Consider the following 26,852-nt stretch of genomic DNA (forward strand, 5'->3'; position numbering starts at 1 on the left):
CCCGCCTGGTGTGTTTCTTGTTCTTCATTTTATTTTATTTTTATTTCACCTTTATTTAACCAGGTAGGCTAGTTGAGAACAAGTTCTCATTTGCAACTGCGACCTGGCCAAGATAAAGCATAGCAGTGTGAACAGACAACAACACAGAGTTACACATGGAGTAAACAATTAACAAGTCAGTAACACAGTAGAAAAAAGGGGGAGTCTATATACAATGTGTGCAAAAGGCCTGAGGAGGTAGGCGAATAATTACAATTTTGCAGATTAACACTGGAGTGATAAATGATCAGATGGTAATGTACAGGTAGAGATATTGGTGTGCAAAAGAGCAGAAAAGTAAATAAATAAAAACAGTATAAAAACAGTATGGGAATGAGGTAGGTGAAAATGGGTGGGCTATTTACCAATAGACTATGTACAGCTGCAGCGATCGGTTAGCTGCTCAGATAGCTGATGTTTGAAGTTGGTGAGGGAGATAAAAGTCTCCAACTTCAGCGATTTTTGCAGTTCGTTCCAGTCACAAGCAGCAGAGTACTGGAACGAATGGCGGCCAAATGAGGTGTTGGCTTTAGGGATGATCAGTGAGATACACCTGCTGGAGCGCGTGCTACGGATGGGTGTTGCCATCGTGACCAGTGAACTGAGATAAGGCGGAGCTTTACCTAGCATGGACTTGTAGATGACCTGGAGCCAGTGGGTCTGGCGACGAATATGTAGCGAGGGCCAGCTGACTGGAGCATACAAGTCGCAGTGGTGGGTGGTATAAGGTGCTTTAGTGACAAAACGGATGGCACTGTGATAGACTGCATCCAGTTTGCTGAGTAGAGTGTTGGAAGCCATTTTGTAGATGACATCGCCGAAGTTGAGGATCGGTAGGGTAGTCAGTTTTACTAGGGTAAGCTTGGCGGCGTGAGTGAAGGAGGCTTTGTTGCGGAATAGAAATCCGACTCTTGATTTGATTTTCGATTGGAGATGTTTGATATGAGTCTGGAAGGAGAGTTTGCAGTCTAGCCAGACACCTAGGTACTTATAGATGTCCACATATTCAAGGTCGGAACCATCCAGGGTGGTGATGCTAGTCGGGCATGCGGGTGCAGGCAGCGATCGGTTGAAAAGCATGCATTTGGTTTTACTAGCGTTTAAGAGCAGTTGGAGGCCACGGAAGGAGTGTTGAAGCTCGTTTGGAGGTTAGATAGCACAGTGTCCAATGACGGGCCGAAAGTATATAGAATGGTGTCGTCTGCATAGAGGTGGATCAGGGAATCGTCCGCAGCAAGAGCAACATCATTGATATATACAGAGAAAAGAGTCGGCCCGAGAATTGAATCCTGTGGCACCCCCATAGAGACTGCCAGAGGACCGGACAGCATGCCCTCCGATTTGACACACTGAACTCTGTCTGCAAAGTAATTGGTGAACCGGGCAAGGCAGTCATCCGAAAAACCGAGGCTACTGAGTCTGCCGATAAGAATATGGTGATTGACAGAGTCGAAAGCTTTGGCAAGGTCGATGAAGACGGCTGCACAGTACTGTCTTTTATCGATGGCGGTTATGATATCGTTTAGTACCTTGAGTGTGGCTGAGGTGCACCCGTGACCGGCTCGGAAACCAGATTGCACAGCGGAGAAGGTACGGTGGGATTTGAGATGGTCAGTGACCTGTTTGTTGACTTGGCTTTCGAAGACCTTAGATAGGCAGGGCAGGATGGATATAGGTCTATAACAGTTTGGGTCCAGGGTGTCTCCCCCTTTGAAGAGGGGGAGACACGGCTTTCCAATCCTTGGGGATCTCAGACGATATGAAAGAGAGGTTGAACAGGCTGGTAAATAGGGGTTGCGACAATGGCGGCGGATAGTTTCAGAAATAGAGGGTCCAGATTGTCAAGCCCAGCTGATTTGTACGGGTCCAGGTTTTGCAGCTCTTTCAGAACATCTGCTATCTGGATTTGTGTAAAGGAGAACCTGGAGAGGCTTGGGCGAGGAGCTGCGGGGGGGTGGGCGGAGCTGTTGGCCGAGGTAGGAGTAGCCAGGCGGAAGGCATGGCCAGCCGTTGAGAAATGCTTATTGAAGTTTTCGATAATCATGGATTTATCGGTGGAGACCGTGTTACCTAGCCTCAGTGCAGTGGGCAGCTGGGAGGAGGTGCTCTTGTTCTCCATGGACTTCACAGTGTCCCATCATAGCCAAAGGAACTGAATAATATTAAGAAATGCTATAGATGAAAGGAAAGTACATATTCCCACATAGACAACTTCCAGGAAAAAACATCCCACTGCAATAGTGAAGGTGTAAACTTGACAGTAAAAACCCTAAACAGTATATTTGACCTCTCAGCTTCCCTATAAAAAAAAAAAATGTGAAACAGAAAACCGAAGAAAATTAACAACAATGACAAATGGTTTGATGAAGAATGCAATAACCTAAGAAAGAAATTGAGAAACCTATTCAACCAACTACATAGAGACCCAGAAAACCTGAGCCAACACCTTCACTGCGGTGAATCACTAAACCAATACAGAAATACACTACGGAAAAAGAAGGAACAGCATGTCAGAAATCAGCTCAATGTAATTGAAGAATCCATAGACTCAAATCACTTCTGGGAAAATTGGAAAACACTAAACAAACAACACAAATAGTTATCTATCCAAAATGGAGCTGTATGGTTAAACCACTTCTCCAATCTGTTTGGCCCTATAACAAAGAACAAAGAACAAACAGCAAAAACATATACATGATCAAATACAAATCTTAGAATCAACTATTAAAGATGACCAGAATACACTGGATTCTCCAATTACATTGAATGAACTACAGGATAAAAAACCCTCCAACCCAAAAAGGCCTGTGGTGTTGAAGGTATCCTCAATGAAATGATCAAATATACAGACCACAAATTCCAATTGGCTATACTTAAACTCTTAAACATCATCCGTAGCTCTGGCATCTTCCCCAATATTTGGAACCAAGGACTGATCAGCCCAATCCACAAAAGTGGAGACAAATTTGACCCCAATAACTACCAAGGGATATTTGTCAACAGCAGCCTTGGGAAAATCCTCTGCATTATCATTAACAGCAGACTTGTACATTTAATTTGTGAAAAAAATGTACTAAGCAAATGTCAAATTAGCTTTTTACCAAATGACCATATAACAAACCAGGTATTCACCCTGCACACTCTAATTTTTTATTTACTTTTTTTCACCTTTATTTAACCAGGAAGGCAAGTTGAGAACACGTTCTCATTTACAATTGTGACCCGGCCAAGATAAAGCAAAGCAGTTTGACACATACAACAACACAGAGTTACACATGGAGTAAAACAAACATACAGTCAATAATACAGTAGAAAAATAAGTCTATATACGATGTGAGCAAATGAGGTGAGAAGGGAGGTAAAGGCAAAACAAAGGCCATGGTGGCAAAGTAGATACAATATAGCAAGTAAAACACCTGAATGGTAGATTTGCAGTGGAAGAATGTGCAAGGTAGAGATAGAAATAATGGGGTGCAAAGGAGCAAAATAAATAAATACAGTAGGGGGAGAGGTAGTTTTTTGTGCTAAATTATAGATTTGCTATGTACAGGTGCAGTAATCTGTGAGCTGCTCTGACAGCTGGTGCTTAAAGCTAGTGAGGGAGATAAGTGTTTCCAGTTTCAGTGATTTTTGTAGTTTGTTCCAGTCATTGGTAGCAGAGAACTGGAAGGAGAGGCGGCCAAAGGAAGAATTGGTTTTGGTGGTGACCAGAGAAATATACCTGCTGGAGCGCGTGCTACAGGTGGGTGCTGTTATGGTGACCAGCGAGCTGAGATAAGGGGGGATTTTACCTAGCAGGGTCTTGGAGATGACCTGGAGCCAGTGGGTTTGGCGACGAGTATGAAGCGGGGGCCAGCCAGCGAGAGCATACAGGTCACAGTGGTGGGTAGTATATGGGGCTTTGGTGACAAAACGGATGGAACTGTGATAGACTGCATCCAATTTATTGAGTAGGGTATTGGAGGCTATTTTGAAAATGACATCACCGAAGTTGAGGATTGGTAGGATGGTCAGTTTTACAAGGGTATGTTTGTTTTACAAGGGTAAAAGGGTATGTTTGGCAGCATGAGTGAAGGATGCTTTGTTGCGAAATAGGAAGCCAATTCTAGATTTAACTTTGGATTGGAGATGTTTGATGTGAGTCTGGAAGGAGAGTTTACAGTCTAACCAGACACCTAGGTATTTGTAGTTGTCCACATATTAAGTCAGAACCATCCAGAGTAGTGATGTTGGACAGGCGGGTAGGTGCAGGCAGCGATCGGTTGAAGAACATGCATTTAGTTTTCCTTGTATTTAAGAGCAATTGGAGGCCACGGAAGGAGAGTTGTATGGCATTGAAGCTCGCCTGGAGGGTTGTTAACACAGTGTCCAAAGAAGGGCCAGAAGTATACAGAATGGTGTTGTCTGCGTAGAGGTGGATCAGAGACTCACCAGCAGCAAGAGCGACATCATTGATGTATACAGAGAAAAGAGTCGGTCCAAGAATTGAACCCTGTGGCACCCCCATAGAGACTGCCAGGGGCCCGGACAACAGGCCCTTTGATTTGACACACAGAACTCTATCAGAGAAATAGTTGGTGAACCAGGCGAGGCAATCATTTGAGAAACCATGGCTATCGAGTCTGCCGATGAGGATGTGGTGATTGACAGTCAAAAACCTTGGCCAGGTCAATGAATACGGCTGTTTCTTATCGATGGAGGTTAAGATATCGTTTAGAACCTTGAGCGTGGCTGAGGTGCACCCATGACCAGCTCTGAAACCAGATTGCATAGCGGAGAAGATACGGTGGGATTCGAAATGGTCGGTAATCTGTTTGTTGACTTGGCTTTCGAAGACCGTAGAAAGGCAGGGTAGGATATATATATATATATATATATATATATATATATATATATATATATATATATATGTCTCTAGCAGTTTGGGTCAAGAGTGTCCCCCCCTTTGAAAAGGGGGATGACCGCAGCTGCTTTCCAATCTTTGGGAATCTCAGACAACACGAAAGACAGGTTGAACAGGCTAGTAATAGGGGTGGCAACAATTTTGGCAGATAATTTGAGAAAGAAAGGGTCCAGATTGTCTAGCCCGGCTGATTTGTAGGGGTCCAGATTTTGCCGCTCTTTCATAACTTCAACTGACTGGATTTGGGAGAAGGAGAAATCGGGAAAGCTTGGGCGAGTTGCTGTGGGCGGTGCAGTGCTGTTGCCCGGGGTAGGGGTAGCCAGGTGGAAAGCATGGCCAGCCGTAGAAAAATGCTCATTGAAATTCTCAATTATAGTGGATTTATCGGTGGTGACAGTGTTTCCTATCTTGTGGGCAGCTGGGAGGAGGTGTTCTTATTCTCCATGGACTTTACAGTGTCCCAGAACATTTTAGTTTGTTTTGCAGGAAGCAAATTTCTGCTTGAAAAAGCTAGCCTTGGCTTTTCTAGCTGGCTGTGTATATTGGTTTCTAGCTTCCCTGAAAGTTGCATATCACGGGGGTGTTCGATGCTAATGCAGAATGCCATAGGATGTTTTTGTGTTGGTTAATGGCAGTCAGGTCTGGAGAGAACCAAGGGCTATATCTGTTCCTGGTTCTACATTTCTTGAATGGGGCATGCTTATTTAAGATTGTGAGGAAGGCATTTTTTTTCTAAATAACCAGGCATCCTCTACTAACGGGATGAGATCAATATCCTTCCAGGATACCCCGGCCAGGTCGATTAGAAAGGCCTGCTCACTGAAGTGTTTCAGGGAGCGTTTGACAGTGATGAGTGGAGTTTGTTTGACCGCTGACCCATTACGGATGCAGGCAATGAGGCAGTGATTACTTGGTTGAAAACAGCAGAGATGTATTTAAAGGGCAAGTTGGTTAGGATGAGATCTATGAGGGTGCCTGTGTTTATGGCTTTGGGGTTGTACCTGGTGGGTTCATTGATCATTTGTGTGAGATTGAGGGCAACAAGCTTAGATTGTAGGATGGCTGTGGTGTTAAGCATGTCCCAGTTTAGGTCACCTAGCAGCAGGAGCTCTGAAGATAGGGGGGGGGCAAATCAGTTCACATATGGTGTCCAGAGCACAGCTGGGGGCAGAGGGTGTCCTATAGCAGGTGGCAACGGTGAGAGACTTGTTTTTAGAGTGGTGGATTTTTAAAAGTAGAAGTTCAAATTGTTTGTGTACAGACCTGGAAAGTAGGACAGAACTCTGCAGGCTATCTTTGTAGTAGATTGCAACACTGCCCCCTTTGGCCATCTTTGTAGTAGATTGCAACACTGCCCCCTTTGGCCATTCTATCTTGTCTGAAAATGTTGTAGTTAGGGATTAAGATTTCAGAAATGTTGGTGGTCTTCCTGAGCCAGGATTCAGAAAAGGCTAGAACATCCGGGTTGGCAGAGTGTGCTAAAGCAGTGAATAAAACCAACTTAGTGAGAAGGCTTCTAATGTTAACATGCATGAAACCAAGGTTGTTACGGTTACAGAAGTCATCAAAAGAGAGCACCTGGGGAATAGGAGTGGAGCTAGGCACTGACAAACAAACGAAAATGATGGCAAAGTCTTCTCATGTTTTGTTGATTTAAAATAAGCTTTCAACTCAATTTGGCATGAGGGTCTGCTATACAAATTGATGGAAAGTGGTGTTGGGGGGAAAAACATACGACATTATGAAATCCTAGAGGAATACCTATGTGAGAATGCTGTTCATCGACTACAGCTCGGCATTCAACACCATAGTACCCTCCAAGCTCGTCATCAAGCTCGAGACCCTGGGTCTCGACCCCGCCCTGTGCAACTGGGTACTGGACTTCCTGACGGGCCGCCCCCAGGTGGTGAGGGTAGGCAACAACATCTCCTCCCCGCTGATCCTCAACACGGGGGCCCCACAAGGGTGCGTTCTGAGCCCTCTCCTGTACTCCCTGTTCACCCACGACTGCATGGCCACGCACGCCTCCAACTCAATCATCAAGTTTGCGGACGACACAACAGTGGTAGGCTTGATTACCAACAACGACGAGACGGCCTACAGGGAGGAGGTGAGGGCCCTCGGAGTGTGGTGTCAGGAAAATAACCTCACACTCAACGTCAACAAAACTAAGGAGATGATTGTGGACTTCAGGAAACAGCAGAGGGAACACCCCCTATCCACATCGATGGAACAGTAGTGGAGAGGGTAGCTAGTTTTAAGTTCCTCGGCATACACATCACAGACAAACTGAATTGGTCCACTCACACTGACAGCGTCGTGAAGAAGGCGCAGCAGCGCCTATTCAACCTCAGGAGGCTGAAGAAATTCGGCTTGTCACCAAAAGCACTCACAAACTTCTACAGATGCACAATTGAGAGCATCCTGGCGGGCTGTATCACCGCCTGGTACGGCAACTGCTCCGCCCTCAACCGTAAGGCTCTCCAGAGGGTAGTGAGGACTGCACAACGCATCACCGGGGGCAAACTACCTGCCCTCCAGGACACCTACACCACCCGTTGTTACAGGAAGGCCATAAAGATCATCAAGGACATCAACCACCCGAACCACTGCCTGTTCACCCCGCTATCATCCAGAAGGCGAGGTCAGTACAGGTGCATCAAAGCTGGGACCGAGAGACTGAAAAACAGCTTCTATCTCAAGGCCATCAGACTGTTAAACAACCACCACTAACATTGAGTGGCTGCTGCCAACACACTGTCATTGACACTGACCCAACTCCAGCCATTTTAATAATGGGAATTGATGGGAAATGATGTAAATATATCACTAGCCACTTTAAACAATGCTACCTTATATAATGTTACTTACCCTACATTATTCATCTCATATGCATATGTATATACTGTACTCTACATCATCGACTGCATCCTTATGTAATACATGTATCACTAGCCACTTTAACTATGCCACTTTGTTTACTTTGTCTACACACTCATCTCATATGTATATATTGTACTCTATACCATCTACTGTATGCTGCTCTTTACCATCACTCATTCATATATCCTTATGTACATATTCCTTATCCCCTTACACTGTGTATAAGACAGTAGTTTTGGAATTGTTAGTTAGATTACTTGTTGGTTATCACTGCATTGTCGGAACTAGAAGCACAAGCATTTCGCTACACTCGCATTAACATCTGCTAACCATGTGTATGTGACAAATAAAAATTTGATTTGATTTGACCTCAACCCAATTGAGATGGTTTGGGATGAGTTGGACCGCAGAGTGAAGGAAGAGCAGCCAACAAGTGCTCAGCATATGTGGGAACTCCTTCAAGACTGTTGGAAATTTATTCCAGGTGAAGCTGGTTGAGAGAATGCAAAGATTTTTTGAAGCTTTCATCAAGGCAAACGGTGGCTACTTTTAAGAATCTCACATATAAAATATATTTTGCTTACTACATGATTCCATGTGTTATTTTATAGTTTGTCTTCACTAATATTCCACAATGTATTAAAAAGTCAAAATAAAGGAACACCCTTGAATGAGTAGGTGTTCTAAAGCGTTTGACCAGTAGTGTACATTTTGACTTTTAAATTAATGATATAACATTGAGTATTGAAGAATTTAACTTATAAATTGTTCATGAGCTTTGTTCAAGTGTAATTAACGAATTAGAACCCAATATATATTCTTATTTTACTCAATTGTTTGTGAATAATAAAAATGTAAACAAACATTGGAAATCCTCAATCATGGTTAAAACTTCATAACAAACATTAAGAAAACCCTTGAATGAGTAGGTGTGTCCAAACTTTTGGTACTGTATATCAACGAATTGACAAGGGCCCTAAAACAGTCTGCAGCACCCGGCCTCACCCTACTAGAATCTGAAGTCAAATGTCTACTGTTTGCTGATGATCTGGTGCTTCTGTCCCCAAACCAAGGAGGGCCTACAGCAGCACCTAGATCTTCTGCACAGATTCTGCCAGACCTGGGCCCTGACAGTAAATCTCAGTAAGACCAAAATAATGGTGTCCAAAAAAAAGTCCACTTGTCCTGGACCACAAATACAAATTCCATCTAGACACCGTTGCCCGAGAGCACACAAAAAACGATGTACCTCGGCCTAAACATCAGCGCCACAGGTAACTTCCACAAATCTGTGAACGATCTGAGAGACAAGGTAAGAAGGGCCTCCTATGCCATCAAAAGGAACATAAAATGAGACGTACTAATTAGGATCTGGCTAAAAAATAACTGAATCAGTTATAGAACCCATTGCCCTTTATGGTTGTGCAGTCTGGGGTCCCCTCACCAACCAAGACTTGACAAAATGGGACAAACACCAAATTGATACTCTGCCAGCAGAATTCTGCAAAAATATCCCCTGTGTACAACGTAAAACACCAAATAATGCATGCAGAGCACAATTATGCCGATACCCACTAGTTATCAAAATCCAGAAAAGAGCCGTTAAATTCCACAACCACCTAAAAGGAAGTTATTCCTAAACCTTCCATAGCAAAGTCATCACTTACAGAGAAATGAACCTGGATAAGAGTCACCTAAACAAGCTGGTCCTGGAGCTCTGTTCACAAACAGACCCCACAGAGCCGCAGGACAGCAACACAATTAGACCCAACCAAAACAAAAAGACAATTACTTCACACATTTGAAAGACTTAAAAAGCCTTTCAGGCTAGGTCGACATGGGACTGGTTTTACTGTGGATATAGATACTTTTGTACCTGTTTCCTCCAGCATCTTCACAAGGTCCTTTGCTGTTGTTCTGGGATTGATTTGCACTTTTCGCAACAAAGTACATTAATTTCTAGGAGACAGAACGCGTCTCCTGCCTGAGTGGCATGACAGCTGCGTGGTCCAATGCGTACTATTGTTTGTACAGATGAACGTGGTACCTTCAGGCGTTTGGAAATTGCTGCCAAGAATGAACCAGACTTGTGGAGGTCTACATTTTTTTTCTGAGGTCTTGGCTGATTTCTTATGATTTTCCAATGATGTCAAGCTAAGAGGCACTGGGTTTGAAGGTAGGCCTTGAAATGCATCCACAGGTACACCTCCAATTGACTCAAATTATGTCAATTAGCCTATCAGAGCTTCCAAAGCCGTGGCATCATTTTCTGGAATTTCCCAAGCTGTTTAAAACTTAGTGTATGTAAACTTCTGACCCACTGAAATTGTGATACAATGAATTATAAGTGAATAATCTGTCTGTAAACAATTGTTGGAAAAATTACTTGCATCATGCACAAAGTAGATGTCATAACTGACTTTCCAAAACTATAGTTTGTTAACAAGAAGTTTATGGAGTGGTTGAAAAACGAGTTTTAATGACTCCAACCTAAGTGTTTGTAAACTTCCGACTTCAACTGTATATACTCAGTGAGCATAGCCTTGCTATTGAGAAAGGCCGCGGTAGGCAGACCTGGCTCTCAAGAGAAGACAAGTTGTGTGCACACTGCCCACAAAATGAGGTGGAAACTGAGCTGCACTTCCTAACCTGCCAAATGTATGACCATATTAGAGATACATATTTCCCTCAGATTACACAGATCCACAAATAATTAGAAAACAAAACCCATTTCGATGAACTCCCATATCTACTGGATGAAATATCACAGTGTGTAATGCTCCCATCACAGCAGCAAGATTTGTGACCTGTTGCCACAAGAAAAGGGCAACCAGTAAAGAACAAACACCATTTTAAATACAACCCATATTCGTTTTTTCCCCTTTTGCACATTAACATTTTCCAGATAATAGGACATTTGAAATCTCTGTATTATTTTGGAACTTCTGTGAGTTTAATGTCCACTGTAAATGTATTGAACTTTTGTTTATTTTCCGCTTTACTTGCTTTGGCAATTTTAACATATGTTTCCCATGACAATAATAATGACCTCAAATTGAAATTGAATTGAGTAGGAGGTGAGACTCCATGCAGACAACCCCCCCCCCCTCCCTTCTCTCCCTCCCCCTCCCTCTCTCCAGAGAGCAAACTTCCCCTAGACACAGGCACATCACATGGACCTTTTGGGAATTTCGATGGGAGTGCTTCAGCTTTGTTCCTCCATATACCCCACTGTAAAAGAAAAAATGGAACGAGAGCGAGAGAGGGGGCATTGACTATTTTAATTCTCATCCTGATGTTAGACAAGCCAAACCTTAAAATAAACCCTATCCTTCCTTCCCTCTAGTTTCTCTTTCTCTCTCTCTCTTCCTCCCTCTCACTATATCCTCTTTCTTTCTCTCTCTCTCTTTCTCCCTCTCTTTCCATCTCTCTGTCTCTATTTATTTCTCTCTCTTCTCCTTCTCTCTCCTCCCTTTCTCTCTCCCTCTCTCCTTCTCTGTATTCTCTTTCTTTCTCGTCCCCCCCTCTTTCCCCCCTCGTTAGATCTCTCTCTTTCTATCTCACTATCTCTCTGTCTCTCTGTCTATCTCTCTCTTTCTCCCTCTTTCTATCTCACTATCTCTCTGTCTCTCACTCTCTTTCTATCTCACTATCTCTCTCTTTCTCCCTCTTTCTATCTCACTATCTCTCTCTTTCTCCCTCTTTCTATCTCACTATCTCTCTCTTTCTCCCTCTTTCTATCTCACTATCTCTCTCTTTCTCCCTCTTTCTATCTCACTATCTCTCTCTTTCTCCCTCTTTCTATCTCACTATCTCTCTGTCTCTCACTCTCTTTCTGCAATTTTTTTGTTTGGGGATTTTCTTCCTCTTTCTTTTCTTCCATAAAGAAGAAGAATCCTTTATTTTCTGGTCACTGTCACTGAAACCGTTCAGAGTGGCTCACTTTCATTATGTAAACAGCTTTGATGTCAATGCCGTGTGCCTACTCTCTGGATAAGTGGCTTTTAAAGAGAACTCTGGCCGACAGATTCTCAGTCAGCCTGCTCTCCTGTGTGTGTGTGTGTGTGTGTGTGTGTGTGTGTGTGTGTGTGTGTGTGTGTGTGTGTGTGTGTGTGTGTGTGTGTGTGTGTGTGTGTGTGCGTGCGTGCGTGCGTGCGTGCGTGCGTGCGTGCGTCTCTGTCTGTGAAGTGTGATGTAGAGAGATGGTTAAACCAGCCAGTACGGTGTGTATAGATCACTCCACCATTCCCCAGGCCTGTTCCATAGCCACCTGTTATCTATGTTTAGGCTCTGGTCAGACCCAGGGTAACCCTCACCCCTCCTCTCATCCCACCCCCATATGCAGGTAACCCTCACCCCCACACCCATGTCCAGAAAATCATCTCCTTATCGCCTTAAGAGCCGTCAGCCGGACCAAGCATGTGTGGGGTAATCAGAGAGCATTACACACATAGAGTGTGGGAGGTCTGGATACCCCATCTCTCCATCCCTCTCTTCCTCTCTCCCCCTATTCCTCCCTCTCTCTTCCCCCCGCCGTCACCCTTCCCTCCCCCACAGACTGATCTTTCCTGTAAGGTCTTTCCTTCCTCTCTGCTCCTCGTACAGCTGTTGCATTCACACTCGTTTTGATACGTACGCCACATTGAGTAGTTTAAGTAATACTGGCCGTATTACCAAAGATCATTTAAATAAAGAGGCCTAGAAACTGCCCCTGCAGTAGAAATTCCCAATCAATCTTGTATGCGATGTCATAGCGACGTTAGCTAGCACAGCTCATGCGCAGAAACATGTCATCAGATCTAACGGCCGTTTTGCACCGAACTGCTCATGTGCAGGTCGTCAAATCAAAGTTACTTCCCTGAGGTTTTAGTAGACAGTTCAGCTACTGAAGACGTTGGCTCCAATCTAGGTTTTGCCTTTAGTGTTTGAGAAAGTTAACCACTAAGGACACATTTACTTCTCCCATTGATTTGCCAAACCCCGGTCTGGTCTGTGAAGTCTGCTTTGCGAGGTGTTCCTGTAAGTATTAGCCTCTGGGTTTGAAAACGCTATGGTATTACACATTTTGACAGTTTTTTTTCTACCTCAGCCAAATGTCCCCAATCCCTGTCAGTGTGAGTGCACAGCATCATCCTCAGCAGCAGCACCAGCAGCCAGCCAGACCCAGACAGACAGAGCTCCAGGGAGAGAGAGACACAGAACCACTTAGCACTCCTGCACTCCCTGCAGGGCCTTTCATTATGGGACTAATAACACAGTGTTAATGATGTGACAAAGTGGTGGAGCCCGTTCTGCTGATTGGCTGCAAAGACCGCGTTAGACAGGCGGAGGCTGAGGCCCACGTAGGGATGGTAGACATTTTCTCTTGCAGCTTTTCTTGTAGTGCGTGTGTGTGTGCGCGTGTCTTTGCCTGTGTGTGCGCGTCTTTGCCTGTGTGTGCGCGTCTTTGCCTGTGTGTGCGCGTCTTTGCCTGTGTGTGCGCGTCTTTGCCTGTGTGTGCGCGTCTTTGCCTGTCTGTGTGGGTGTGTTAGCGGTTGTGTTTGCCTGTGTGTGCGGGTGTGTGTGCCTGGGTATGTGTGGGTATGTTTGCCTGCGTGGGTGTGTGACTATGTGTGTGTCTTTGCCTGTGCGTGGGATGGTGTGTGTGGTGGTAAACAGCTCCCATCAGCAGATTATACACTGCTCAAAGAAATGAAGGGAACACTAAAATAACACATCCTAGATCTGAATGAATGAAATATTCTTACTAAATACTTTTTTCTTTACATAGTTGAATGTGCTGACAACAAAATCACACGAAAAATTATCAATGGAAATCAAATTTATCAACCCATGGAGGTCTGGATTTGGAGTCACACTCAAAATTAAAGTGGAAAACCACACTACAGGCTGATCCAACTTTGATGTAATGTCCTTAAAACAAGTCAAAATGAGGCTCAGTAGTGTGTGTGGCCTCCACGTGCCTGTATGACCTCCCTACAACGCCTGGGCATGCTCCTGATGAGGTGGCGGATGGTCTCCTGAGGGATCTACTCCCTGACCTGGACTAAAGCATCTGCCAACTCCTGGACAGTCTGTGGTGCAACGTGGCGTTGGTGGATGGAGCAAGACATGATGTCCCAGATGTGCTCAATTGGATTCAGGTCTGGGGAACGGGCAGGCCAGTCCATAGCATCAATGCCTTCCTCTTGCAGGAACTGCTGACACACTCCAGCCACATGAGGTCTAGCATTGTCTTGCATTAGGAGGAACCCAGAGCCAACCTCACCAGCATATGGTCTCACAAGGGGTCTGAGGATCTCATCTCGGTACCTAATAGCAGTCAGGCTACCTCTGGCGAGCACACGGAGGGCTGTGCGGCCCCCCAAAGAAATGCCACCTCACAACATGACTGACCCACCGCCAAACCGGTCATGCTGGAGGATGTTGCAGGCAGCAGAACGTTCTACACGGCGTCTCCAGAATGTCAAGTCTGTCACATGTGCTCAGTGTGAACCTGCTTTCATCTGTGAAGAGCACAGGGCGCCAGTGGCGAATTTTCCAATCTTGGTGTTCTCTGGCAAATGCCAAACGTCCTGCATGGTGTTCGGCTGTAAGCACAACCCCCACCTGTGGACATCAGGCCCTCATACCACGCTCATGGAGTCTGTTTCTGACCGTTTGAGCAGACACATGCACATTTGTGGACTGCTGGAGGTCATTTTGCAGGGCTCTGGTAGTGCTCCTCCTGCTCCTCCTTGCACAAAGGCGGAGGTAGCGGTCCTGCTGCCGGGTTGTTGCCCTCCTACGGCCTCCTCCATGTTTCCTGATGTACTGGCCTGTCTCCTGGTAGCGCCTCCATGCTCTGGACACTACGCTGACAGACACAGCAAACCTTCTTGCTACAGCTCGCATTGATGTGCCATCCTGGATGAGCTGCACTACCTGAGCCACTTGTGTGGGTTGTAGACTCCGTCTCATGCTACCACTAGAGTGAAAGCACCGCCAGCATTCAAAAGTGACCAAAACATCAGCCAGGAAGCATAGGAACTGAGAAGTGGTCTGTGGTCCCCACCTGCAGAATCACTCCTTTATTGGGGGTGTCTTGCTAAATGCCTATAATTTCCACCTGTTGTCTATTCCATTTGCACAACAGCATGTGAAATTTATTGTCAATCAGTGTTGCTTCCTAAGTGGACAGTTTGATTTCACAGAAGTGTGATTGACTTGGAATTACATTGTGTTGTTTAAGTGTTCCCTTTATTTTTTTGAACAGTGTATTTTGACTCTGTGCCTATGTCTGTGGGGTTTATGGCTACGTCTGTGGGGTTTGTGGTTACGTCTGTGGGGTTTGTGGCTACGTCTGTGGGGTACGTGGCTACGTCTGTGGGGTACGTGGCTACGTCTGTGGGGTTTGTGGCTACGTCTGTGGGGTTTGTGGCTACGTCTGTGGGGTTTGTGGCTACGTCTGTAGGGTTTGTGGCTACGACTGGAGTTTGTGGCTACGTCTGTGGGGTTTCTGGCTACGTCTGGGGTTTGTGGCTACGTCTGTGGGGTTTGTGGCTACGTCTGTGGGGTTTGTTATTGTGGGCTTGTGTGTGGACTCTAAGGTTCTCTGTCTCTGTCCCATTTATATATTTATTCACTTCCGGCGCATTATTCACTTCCGGCGCCGACAGAGGTGGCCGTCTCGCTTTGCGTTCCTAGGAAACTATGCAGTTTTTTTTTACGTGTTATTTCTTACATTGGTTCCCCAGGTAATCTTAGGTTTCATTACATACAGTCGGGAAGAACTACTGAATATAAGAGCAACATCATCTCACCATCAGTACGACCAGGGATATGACTTTCCCGCGGCGGATCCTGTGTTCTGCCTTTCACCCAGGACAACGGAATGGATCCCAGCCTGCTACCCAAAACAAAGACTTCGTAAAAGAGGGAAACGAAGCAGTCTTCTGGTCAGGCTCCGGAGACGGGCACATCGCGCACCACTCCTTAGCATACTTCTCACCAATGTCCAGTCTCTTGACAATAAGGTTGATGAAATCCGAGCAAGGGTAGCATTCCAGAGGGACATCAGAGACTGTAACGTTCTTTGCTTCACGGAAACATGGCTCACTCGAGAGACTCTAACCGAATCGGTGCAGCCAGCTGGTTTCTTCACGCATCGCGCCGACAGAAACAAACATCTTTCTGGTAAGAAGAGGGGCGGTGGCGTATGCCTTATGGTTAATGTGACGTGGTGTGGTCACAATAACATACAGGAACTCAAGTCCTTCTGTTCACCTGATTTTAGAATTCCTCACAATCAAATGTCGACCGCATAATCTACCAAGGGAATTCTCTTTGATTATAATCACAGCCGTATATATTCCCCCCCAGACACATCAATGGCTCTGAACAAACTTTATTTGACTCTTTGCAAACTGGAAACCACATATCCTGTGGCTGCATTCATTGTAACTGGGGATTTTAACAAGGCTAATCTGAAAACAAGACTCCCTAAATTGTATCAGAATATCGATTGCGCAACCAGGGCTGGTAAAACCTTGGATCATTGCTATACTAACTTCCTCAACGGATATAAGGCCCCCGCCCTCCTTTCGGAAAAGCTGACCACGACTCAATTTTGTTGCTCCCTGCCTACAGACAGAAGCTAAAACAAGAAGCACCCGCGCGCTCAGGTCTGTTCAACGCTGGTCCGACCAATCTGATTCCACGTGGACTGGGATATGTTCCGCACTGGGTCCAACAACAACATTGACGAATATGCTGATTCGGTGAGCGAGTTCATTAGAACGTGCATTGAAGATGTCGTTCCCATAGCAACGATTAAAACATTCCCAAACCAGAAACCGTGGATTGATGGCAGCATTCACATGAAACTGAAAGCGTGAACCACTGCTTTTAACCAGCGCAAGGTGACCGGAAACATGACCGAATACAAACAGTGTAGCTATTCCCTCCGCATGGCAATCAAACAAGCTAAGCGTCAGTATAGAGACAAAGTAGAGTCGCAATTCAACGGATCAGACACGAGGTATGTGGCAGGGTCTACAGTCAATCACGGATTACAAAAAGAAAACCAGCCCCGTGATGGACCAGGATGTCTTGCTCCCAGGCAGACTAAATAACTTTTTTGCCCGCTTTGAGGACAATACAGTGCCACTGACACGGCCCGCTACCAAAACCTGGGGACTTTCCTTCACTGCAGCCGACGTGAGTAAAACATTTAAACGTGTTAACCCTCGCAAGGCTGCAGGCCCAGACGGCATCCCCAGCCGCTCCCTCAGAGCATGCGCAGACCAGCTGGCTGGTGTGTTTACGGACATATTCAATCAACCAACAATGACGAGACGGCCTACAGGGAGGAGGTGAGGGCCCTCTGAGTGTGGTGTCAGGAAAATAACCTCACACTCAACGTCAAAAAAACTAAGGAGATGGTTGTGGACTTCAGGAAACAGCAGAGGGAGCACCCCCCTATCCACATCGATGGGACAGTAGTGGATAGGGTAGTAAGTTTTAAGTTCCTCGGCGTACACATCACAGACAAACTGAATTGGTCCACCCACACAGACAGCATCGTGAAGAAGGCGCAGCAGCGCCTCTTCAACCTCAGGAGGCTGAAGAATTTCGGCTTGTCACCAAAAGCACTCACAAACTTTTACAAATGCACAATCGAGAGCATCCTGTCGGGCTGTATCACCGCCTGGTACGGCAACTGCTCCGCCCACAACCGTAAAGCTCTCCAGAGGGTAGTGAGGTCTGCACAACGCATCACCGTGGGCAAACTACCTGCCCTCCAGGACACCTACACCACCCGATGTCACAGGAAGGCCAAAAGATCATCAAGAACAACAACCACCCGAGCCACTGCCTGTTCACCCCGCTATCATCCAGAAGGCGAGGTCAGTAAAGGTGCATCAAAGCTGGGACCGAGAGACTGAAAAACAGCTTCTATCTCAAGGCCATCAGACTGTTAAACAGCCACCACTAACATTGAGTGGTTGCTGCCAACACACTGACTGAACTCCAGCCACTTTAATAATGGGAATTGATGTAAAATATATCACTAGTCTCTATAAACAATGCTACTTAATATAATGTTTACATACCCTACATTATTCATCTCATATGTATATGTATATACTGTACTCTATCATTTACTGCATCTTTATGTAGTACATGTATCACTAGCCACTTTAAACTATGCCACATTGTTTACATACCCTACATTACTCATCTCATATGTATATACTATACTCGATACCATCTACTGCATCTTGCCTATGCCGTTCTGTACCATCACTCATTCATATATCTTTATGTACATATTCTTTATCCCTTCACACTTGTGTGTATAAGGTAGTAGTTTTGGAATTGTTAGGTTAGATTACTCGTTGGTTATTACTGCATTGTCGGAACTAGAAGCACAAACGTTTCGCTACACTCGCATTAACATCTGCTAACCATGTGTATGTGACAAATACATTTGATTTGATTTGATTTTTTGGTATGTATCTGTCTGGGCCTGGAATGATACTGATCTCGGAGCTGTGCTTCCTCATCTGACTACAAGCCTCTTTATCCTGACCCTAGGCCTGTTTGTCAACCTGATCAAAGAACTCTGTGTAGCCGTTGGCTGACTAGTTCACACACAACAGCACATATTCACTATGTTTCATACATGCTATAGCCTACATATGCTTACACACACACATATAGGTTCATTCTCCCAGTGCTCTTCCCCCACCTCTGTCACCCTTCTCTTTTTCCATATCAGATAGTTCTCTGGCCACCTGAGGTGCTGAACATATAATGTAGCACAAATGACATTTCCTGCAAGGCTTATTGATGTCATTAAACACCTGCATTTTGAGCCCCGTGATCCTTTCAGTCTTCATCAGGGAGTCTGACATTTCAGTTAATTAGCTGATCAGCAGATCATCTCATTTGGTTTGTCCGCCGGCCTGTGATTGGCTACTCCCTCCTAATCATGGCATCATTTGTCCATAATGTGATTCTTTAGACGAATAATCAGGTTAGCAATGAGTTTCCAGAGCATTTGGTTATCATGACTTGTATAATCTTTTTTCCTCTGACTTTGGTTAGAGGAGACTGTGGGCTTTGAATACAGAAGCTCAGGTATTTGTTTAACACTGTAGTAGGGGTTGGAACCACCCCCAAAAATGTTGATAATTTGCATTTTTATCAGAATGATTATTGTTTTCATTCATTTCCATTGTTCTGATCAGCAAAATAAAGTTCTGAATCGTTTTAAAAAATTTAGCTCACCATTAAATGACTTTGGCAATCGGTGCGGATAGAGCAGCTTGCTATGGAGCGGGCAAGCTATTTAGACTATAGGGCACAATATTCGACTGAAATTTTGAAGATGGGGAGAGAAGGTGGCGGACGAGGCTTGAAGCGCTGGGCATCTTGTTATGACATGTATTATCTGAATTAGGTCCACAGAATTACACCTACGGAGGAGCGTCTTCTATGAAGGAACTTTGAATGACCTTGAACTTCAGAGTGGGTTTTGCGTTGGACCAGCTAGTAATAACCTGTGTGCAGAGCGGCACCAGAATTAAAATATAAACACATCTTACTTCTTGTTAATAAATCCAATGAAACGGGATCACTATAGTACGCTTTGCTTAAACGTTAGACTGTTACCATGGTTACTCCATGCTATCAGTCTGAAAGAAGTAGCTGTTAAAAAGACACAATAGTCTCTACAAGTCAGAATGTTGAATAAATTGATATTTGAGGTTACTTTACCGGTTGTCTTTGTGGAGATAAGTGATCCACAGGAAAGTGTTGTTTACCTGACTTTTCATGGCGCCAGAAGGTTCAGTCAGTCTCGTGCATGTGATGCACAATATGCAAACAATAGCCGAACATAACCAAACGTCGTCAACGGAAGCGCGTTTTCTGGCAGTCAGCTGGAAGTATTTGCCGTTCGGTCTGTGGTTCCATTAAGGTTCGGCCATATTGTGCAGGTGTTTGTCACGGGAAAATTGCATAAGTATTGAAAATTAAAACCTTAAGTACAATCCAATATACAGACCAGCGTACTGAAAGTTGTGGTAATAATGCTGCTCTGTGGATTTAAAAAGCAACAAAAAAATAACAGTAGAAGGACAAACCACACAGAAAATTGGTAGAGTAAGTTTAAATGTAATTTTATCCTACATGCTGGCTTGTAAGGAACATTTACAAAAATGTTCACACAAATGTCTCGGGCTGTATATAGCAATTGATTATGCATTGCAGCCTGATTATAGTATCCTTAACTAGCATTGAAATGATTAATCCATTCGTATCTAATTAAAAATCTCTCTCCCTAATTTCTGAATCACGCTTGTAACGTCAGTAGACTATGCTTCAGAGGGGGAGGGGCAGGTTGCCTACACATGTACTGCCAAAGATTTTCAGCTTTACATTTTGAGGGCTTTGCAAAGGTGTCTTGTTGTGTTTTTTGTTGGACTGGAAAAATATGCCCTGGATGTAAAATGACGTTTTTAACCGGTGCTTTTAAAATAACGGTTCTGTTCCGGAATAGTATAGATCACTTTCATTCCTGATTCTGATTCTGTTACTCGAAAAAATGTCATTATTTTCCAGTTCTGTTCCATGAACCAGTTCCAACCCCTGCTCTGTATGTTGTGTAGTATTATATCCCTTGACTATCTCAGACCCAGTCCCTGCTGTCATAGACCGGTAGCCGGGTCCCAGATCGGTTTGTGCTGTCATGTTTTGCATGGTAAGGAGTTGACATGATAGCACAAACAGATCTGGGACCCGGCTAATAGACTGGTAGTTTTGGTGTATGAACCAGGTGTTGTTTTAGTAGTTTGTACTGATTGAGCATTCAGGCTCTCTAACCAGGTTGAAATATATGGGCCGTGACAGTGTGAGGGCCCAATCTCTCTGACTGCGTGTTTGTGTGTGTGCATGCATGCGTGTTTATGTCATCAAGCCAAGGGCTTGGACATGCTCTGCCTCCATGATGCCCCCCTCCCTGAACCTGGTTTCCTGTGGGTCTAGCTGGCTCTAAAGAGTCTAGCTAAAGCTAACATAAACACAGAGGGGCCTAGCTTTGGACCTTCCAGCTGTCCCTGTGGTCACAGCAGACACGTCCCCGTCTGACGCCACAGACCTCAGCCACACCACACCACTCACCCCTGTTCTCGTCTGACCGGGTGGGCCACTACACCACAGCACCACCATGCCTTTCCATGCCAGGCTGGGCACGTTTATTAAATTCCCCCAGTAATACCCCAGTAATTACCCCAATACCTCCAACCCTTGATTCTTACAGCTGAGGTCATTATCTTCCACTACAAACATGCCAAAACACAACAGACAAAAAGTCTCGCTCTCATCCTTCTCTTATCCACTTCCCACAAAAACAACGTCTCCATAAAAACACTTGTGTTTTCAGCTGCCGAGAAGGAAGAAAAAAAAGAAAAGAAAAGGAAAGAGTTGTTGATGTCATTGAACCATGTAACCGTTGGCTGGGGGTTAAGTTTACACTGTGTACAAGTTCCTTAGTGCTGTGGCTGGGCGGGATAAACATACCTTACATCAACACTGTAACCATACACTCCCTTGGCTTCCATTCCCCCACATCGGGACTCCACTGAGCTTGAAGAGCACAGCACAGCATGGCCAACTCCAGACACTTTAAATTATCTCACACATACAGTTTTGCCTGCCGAGTGGCCTAATAGTACCGCCTGCCTGTCTAGCGGCCTAATAGTACTGCCTGTCTTGGGGCCTAATAGTGACTTCATGTCTAGGGGCCTAGTAGTACTTCCTGTCTAAGGGCCTAGTAGTACTTCCTGTCTAGGGGCCTAATAGTACTTCCTGTCTAGGGCCTAGTAGTACTTCCTGTCTTGGGGCCTAATAGTACTTCCTGTCTAGGGGCCTAATAGTACTGCCTGTCTGTCTAGGGGCCTAATAGTACTGCCTGTCTGTCTGTCTAGTGGTCTAATAGTACTGTCTGTCTAGGGGCCTAATAGTTCTTCCTGTCTAGGGGCCTAATAGTACTGCCTGCCTGTCTAGGGGCCTAATAGTACTGCCTGCCTGTATAGGGGCCTAATAGTACTCCTTGCCTGTCTAGGGGCCTAATAGTATGGCCTGCCTGTCTGCCTAGGGGCCTAATAGTACTGCCTGCCTGTCTGTCTTGCAGCCTAGTTGTACTGCCTGTCTAGGGGCCTAATAGCACTTCCTGCCTGTTTGTCCAGGGGCCTAATAGTACTGCCTGCCTTTCTAGGGGCCTAATAGTACTGCCTGCCTGTCTAGGGGCCTAATAGTACTGCCTGTCTGTCTTGGGGCCTAATAGTACTGCCTGCCTGTCTGTCTAGTGGCCTAATAGTACTGTCTGTCTAGGGGCCTAATAGTTCTTCCTGTCTAGGGGCCTAATAGTACTGCCTGCCTGTCTAGGGGCCTAATAGTACTGCCTGCCTGTCTAGGGGCCTAATAGTACCCCTTGCCTGTCTAGGGGCCTAATAGTATGGCCTGCCTGCCTGTCTAGGGGCCTAATAGCACTTCCTGCCTGTCTGTCCAGGGGCCTAATAGTACTGCCTGCCTTTCTAGGGGCCTAATAGTACTGCCTGCCTGTCTAGGGGCCTAATAGTACTGCCTGCCTGTCTAGGGGCCTAATAGTACTCCCTGCCTGTCTAGGGGCCTAATAGTATGGCCTGTCTGTCTGTCTAGGGGCCTAGTAGTACTGCCTGTCTGTCTAGGGGCCTAATAGCCCTGCCTGCCTGTCCAGGGGCCTAATAGTACTGCCTGTCTGTCTAGGGGCCTAAGAGTACTGCCTGCCCATCTAGGGGCCTAATAGTACTGCCTGTCTGTCTAGGGGCCTAATAGTACTGCCTGTCTGTCTAGGGGCCTAAGAGTACTGCCTGCCCATCTAGGGGCCTAATAGCCCTGCCTGCCCGTCCAGGGGCCTAATAGATATACACTGTATATATGAACAAAACCATTATTCTTTTTCATAGGCTGCATACTGTTCTTCATTGTTGTTTTGCTGTACAGGGATTTGTAACTGACATCAACATGAGACGTAACTTACACCGTATCATTGGTGTGTTTGAAGTCTTGTTAGTTGCAAATAAAGATGTCTGTTTTTGTTTGTCTTTCAGATCGTTACACAGTATGTTTATGAACTGTTGGAGAAGAAGTGCAATATGACGAAAGTAATCTTGCCAGTAAGTATCACAAGGGGAAACCGACACATTTAATTCATGCCCTTGAAGATTATTGGGGATATTAATGGGAAAATGGACCTAAATGCTCCGGCTTCTGACAATGATTATGATATTAAGTGTCCCATGAAAACCAGGATTGGAGAGCTTTTCCAGCTCTCTCTCTCTGTACAAAAATGTCTCAACAAATTAACTGACACACCATCTCAGAGTCTGAAAGCTGTTGCTTAATCTGTTTTGGATTCAAATGCACTCTAGTGTATTCTAGTGTATTCTTGCTCTGTGTCTGCTCATCCCAACATTCAACACATGCTTGAATAGTTTGTTCCCCCCCCCCCCCCCTTTTCTCCCCAATTTCATTGTATCCAGTTGTTAGTAGTTATTTTCTTGTCTCATCACTACAACTCCCGTACGGACTCGGGAGAGGCGAAGGTTGAGAGCCATGCGTCCTCCGAAACATAACCCAACCAAGCCTCACTGCTTAACACAGCACGCATCCAACCCGGAAACCAGCCGCACCGATATGTCTGAGGAAACACTGTACACCTGGCGACCTGGTCAGCGTACACTGCGCCCGGCCCGCCACAGGAGTCGCAATGAGACAAGGACATCCCTGCCGGCCAAACCCTCCCCTAATCAGGACGACGCTGGACCATTTGTGCGCCACCCCATGGGTCTCCCGGTCACGGCCGGCTGCGACAGAGACTGAGCTCGAACCCAGAGTCTCTGGTGGCACAGCTAGCACTGCGATGCAGTGGCTTAGGCCCTATTGCCTTTCTTTTGAAGGAAAATGGGTTTGTCCTTTTCATTTTTAGCTTGGACAATTTTTCTAGCTCTATTGCTAGTGGATTTTTTGGACCTGTGTTGTCCTGGCGCAGGGAGTAACAATATCTATAAATCACCAAGGTAACCCAGGAGCCAGTTTCATTACACACTTTTCAACTTGTATCTGCGTGCCCTATTATCTCTCTATTCCCATGGAAAATTGCTCTGTTCTTGTGTGTGTGGTAGTGGTGGGTCCGTCCACCTGCGTCGAGTTGAACTTGTGACCGCAGATTTTAAACAGATTAACCAGGGCCAAGTATAGAAGGAGGGAACGAGAGAAAAAAGGAGAAGAAAGGCTGAGGTCTGTACCCCTCACTTTTCTTTGTCTCCCTGGATTAAGTTCCTGCAGCTGCCACCCATGGTTTTTATGGACAGTGTGTGTCTCCTTAGAGATGCCTCTGGCATACTGGGGACCACATGCATCCAAGGGGTGGAGGGCAGTCAAGGACACACACATTTTTGAAGGACTTATTTGTTACCATGGAGTATGTCAGACTATAATAAAACAGTGCGAACAGGGCAAGGCTGTACTTCAAAAAAATATGTTTAATATATTTAGTTTTATATTACACTTATATTACAGTGAAATGACGATACTGTGTGGTGTAACTAGGTGGATGTGACAGAGGAGGAGCCCAGGAGTTTCATCTACCTGAGTGCTGATGCCATGTCCAACCCTGCCAAGCTGCTGGTGCACATCCAGGGGGACGGGGTGGTCCGGGCCGGCCAGTGGGCACGACACCTCATCATCAACCAAGACCTGGACTCAGGGACACAGATCCCCTTCATCACCCGCGCCAAGGAGGTAGGGGCACCACACCGCCCGGGGGCTACCCAGCCAGGGTTAGAGGGGTGTGAGGGTGGCAGGGTGGTTGGGGTTACCATGGGATGGCTCTGCATGTTCTGTTTATGTATGATAGCCTGGTTGGTTAGGGTTGTGTTCGGGCTTTGTTACCTGTGGTAACCTGGTTGGTGAGGGTTGTGTTAGGGCGTTGTTACCTATATGGTGACCTGGTTGTTTTAGGGCGTTGTTACCTATGGTAACCTGGTTGTGTTAGGATGTTGTTACCTATGGTAACCTGGTTGTGTTAGGATGTTGTTACCTATGGTAACCTGGTTGTGTTAGGATGTTGTTATCTATGGTAACCTGGTTGTGTTAGGATGTTGTTACCTATGGTAACCTGGTTGTGTTAGGGCGTTGTTACCTATGGTAACCTGGTTGTGTTAGGATGTTGTTACCTATGGTAACCTGGTTGTGTTAGGATGTTGTTACCTATGGTAACCTGGTTGTGTTAGGGCGTTGTTACCTATGGTAACCTGGTTGTGTTAGGATGTTGTTACCTATGGTAACCTGGTTGTGTTAGGATGTTGTTACCTATGGTAACCTGGTTGTGTTAGGATGTTGTTATCTATGGTAACCTGGTTGTGTTAGGATGTTGTTACCTATGGTAACCTGGTTGTTTTAGGGCGTTGTTACCTATGCTGACCTGGTTGTGTTAGGGCGTTGTTACCTACGGTAACCGGGTTGGTTAGGGTTGTTTTAGGTCGTTGTTACCTATGCTGACCTGGTTGTGTTAGGGCGTTGTTACCTACGGTAACCGGGTTGGTTAGGGTTGTGTTAGGGCGTTGTTACCTATGGTAACCTGGTTGGTTAGGGTTGTGTTAGGGCGTTGTTACCTATGGTAACCTGGATGTGTTAGGGTGTTGTTACCTATGGTAACCTGGTTGGTTAGGGTTGTGTTAGGGCGTTGTTACCTATGGTAACCTGGTTGTGTTAGGGTGTTGTTACCTATGGTAACCTGGTTGGTTAGGGTTGTGTTAGGGCGTTGTTTCCTATGGTGACCTGGTTGTGTTAGGGTTGTGTTAGGGTGTTGTTACCTATGGTAACCTGGTTGTGTTAGGGCGTTGTTACCTATGGTAACCTGGATGTGTTAGGGTGTTGTTACCTATGGTAACCTGGTTGGTTAGGGTTGTGTTAGGGCGTTGTTACCTATGGTAACCTGGTTGTGTTAGGGTGTTGTTACCTATGGTAACCTGGTTGGTTAGGGTTGTGTTAGGGCGTTGTTTCCTATGGTGACCTGGTTGTGTTAGGGTTGTGTTAGGGTGTCGTTACCTATGGTAACCTGGTTGTGTTAGGGCGTTGTTACCTATGGCAACCTGGTTGTGTTAGGATGTTGTTACCTATGGTAACCTGGTTGTGTTAGGATGTTGTTACCTATTATAACCTGGTTGTGTTATGGCGTTGTTACCTATGGTAACCTGGTTGGTTAGGGTTGTGTTAGGGCGTTGTTTCCTATGGTGACCTGGTTGTGTTAGGGCGTTGTTACCTATGGTAACCTGGATGTGTTAGGGTGTTGTTACCTATGGTAACCTGGTTGGTTAGGGTTGTGTTAGGGCGTTGTTTCCTATGGTGACCTGGCTGTGTTAGGGTGTTGTTACCTATGATAGCCTGGTTGGTTAGGGTTGTGTTAGGGCGTTGTTACCTATGGTAACCTGGTTGTGTTAGGGCGTTGTTACTAATGGTAACCTGGTTGGTTAGGGTTGTGTTAGGGCGTTGTTACCTATGGTAAGCTGGTTGTGTTATGACGTTGTTACCTATGGTATCCTGGTTGGTTAGGGTTGTGTTAGGGCGTTGTTACCTACGGTAACCGGGTTGGTTAGGGTTGTGTTAGGGCGTTGTTACCTATGGTAACCTGGTTGTGTTAGGGTGTTGTTACCTATGGTAACCTGGTTGGTTAGGGTTGTGTTAGGGCGTTGTTTCCTATGGTGACCTGGTTGTGTTAGGGTTGTGTTAGGGTGTTGTTACCTATGGTAACCTGGTTGTGTTAGGGCGTTGTTACCTATGGCAACCTGGTTGTGTTAGGATGTTGTTACCTATGGTAACCTGGTTGTGTTAGGATGTTGTTACCTATGGTAACCTGGTTGTGTTAGGGCGTTGTTACCTATGGTAACCTGGTTGTGTTATGGCGTTGTTACCTATGGTAACCTGGTTGGTTAGGGTT

The 26,852-nt window shown here is 45.5% G+C and overlaps 1 protein-coding gene across 1 annotated transcript in view; it reads left to right on the forward strand.

The window, feature by feature from the left end:
• LOC124033048 (cotranscriptional regulator FAM172A homolog) overlaps positions 1 to 26,852 on the forward strand; it is a 301,295-nt gene that overhangs the window by 30,074 nt on the left and 244,369 nt on the right. The window contains exons 5-6 of the mRNA XM_046344970.1: positions 22,963 to 23,028; positions 24,464 to 24,655. Of these exons, the coding sequence (XP_046200926.1) occupies positions 22,963 to 23,028; positions 24,464 to 24,655 (258 nt within the window). The remainder of the gene's footprint in view (positions 1 to 22,962; positions 23,029 to 24,463; positions 24,656 to 26,852) is intronic.

The sequence above is a fragment of the Oncorhynchus gorbuscha genome, linkage group LG04 (genome assembly GCF_021184085.1).
Source record: "Oncorhynchus gorbuscha isolate QuinsamMale2020 ecotype Even-year linkage group LG04, OgorEven_v1.0, whole genome shotgun sequence".
In the NCBI taxonomy this organism is placed as follows: domain Eukaryota; kingdom Metazoa; phylum Chordata; class Actinopteri; order Salmoniformes; family Salmonidae; genus Oncorhynchus; species Oncorhynchus gorbuscha.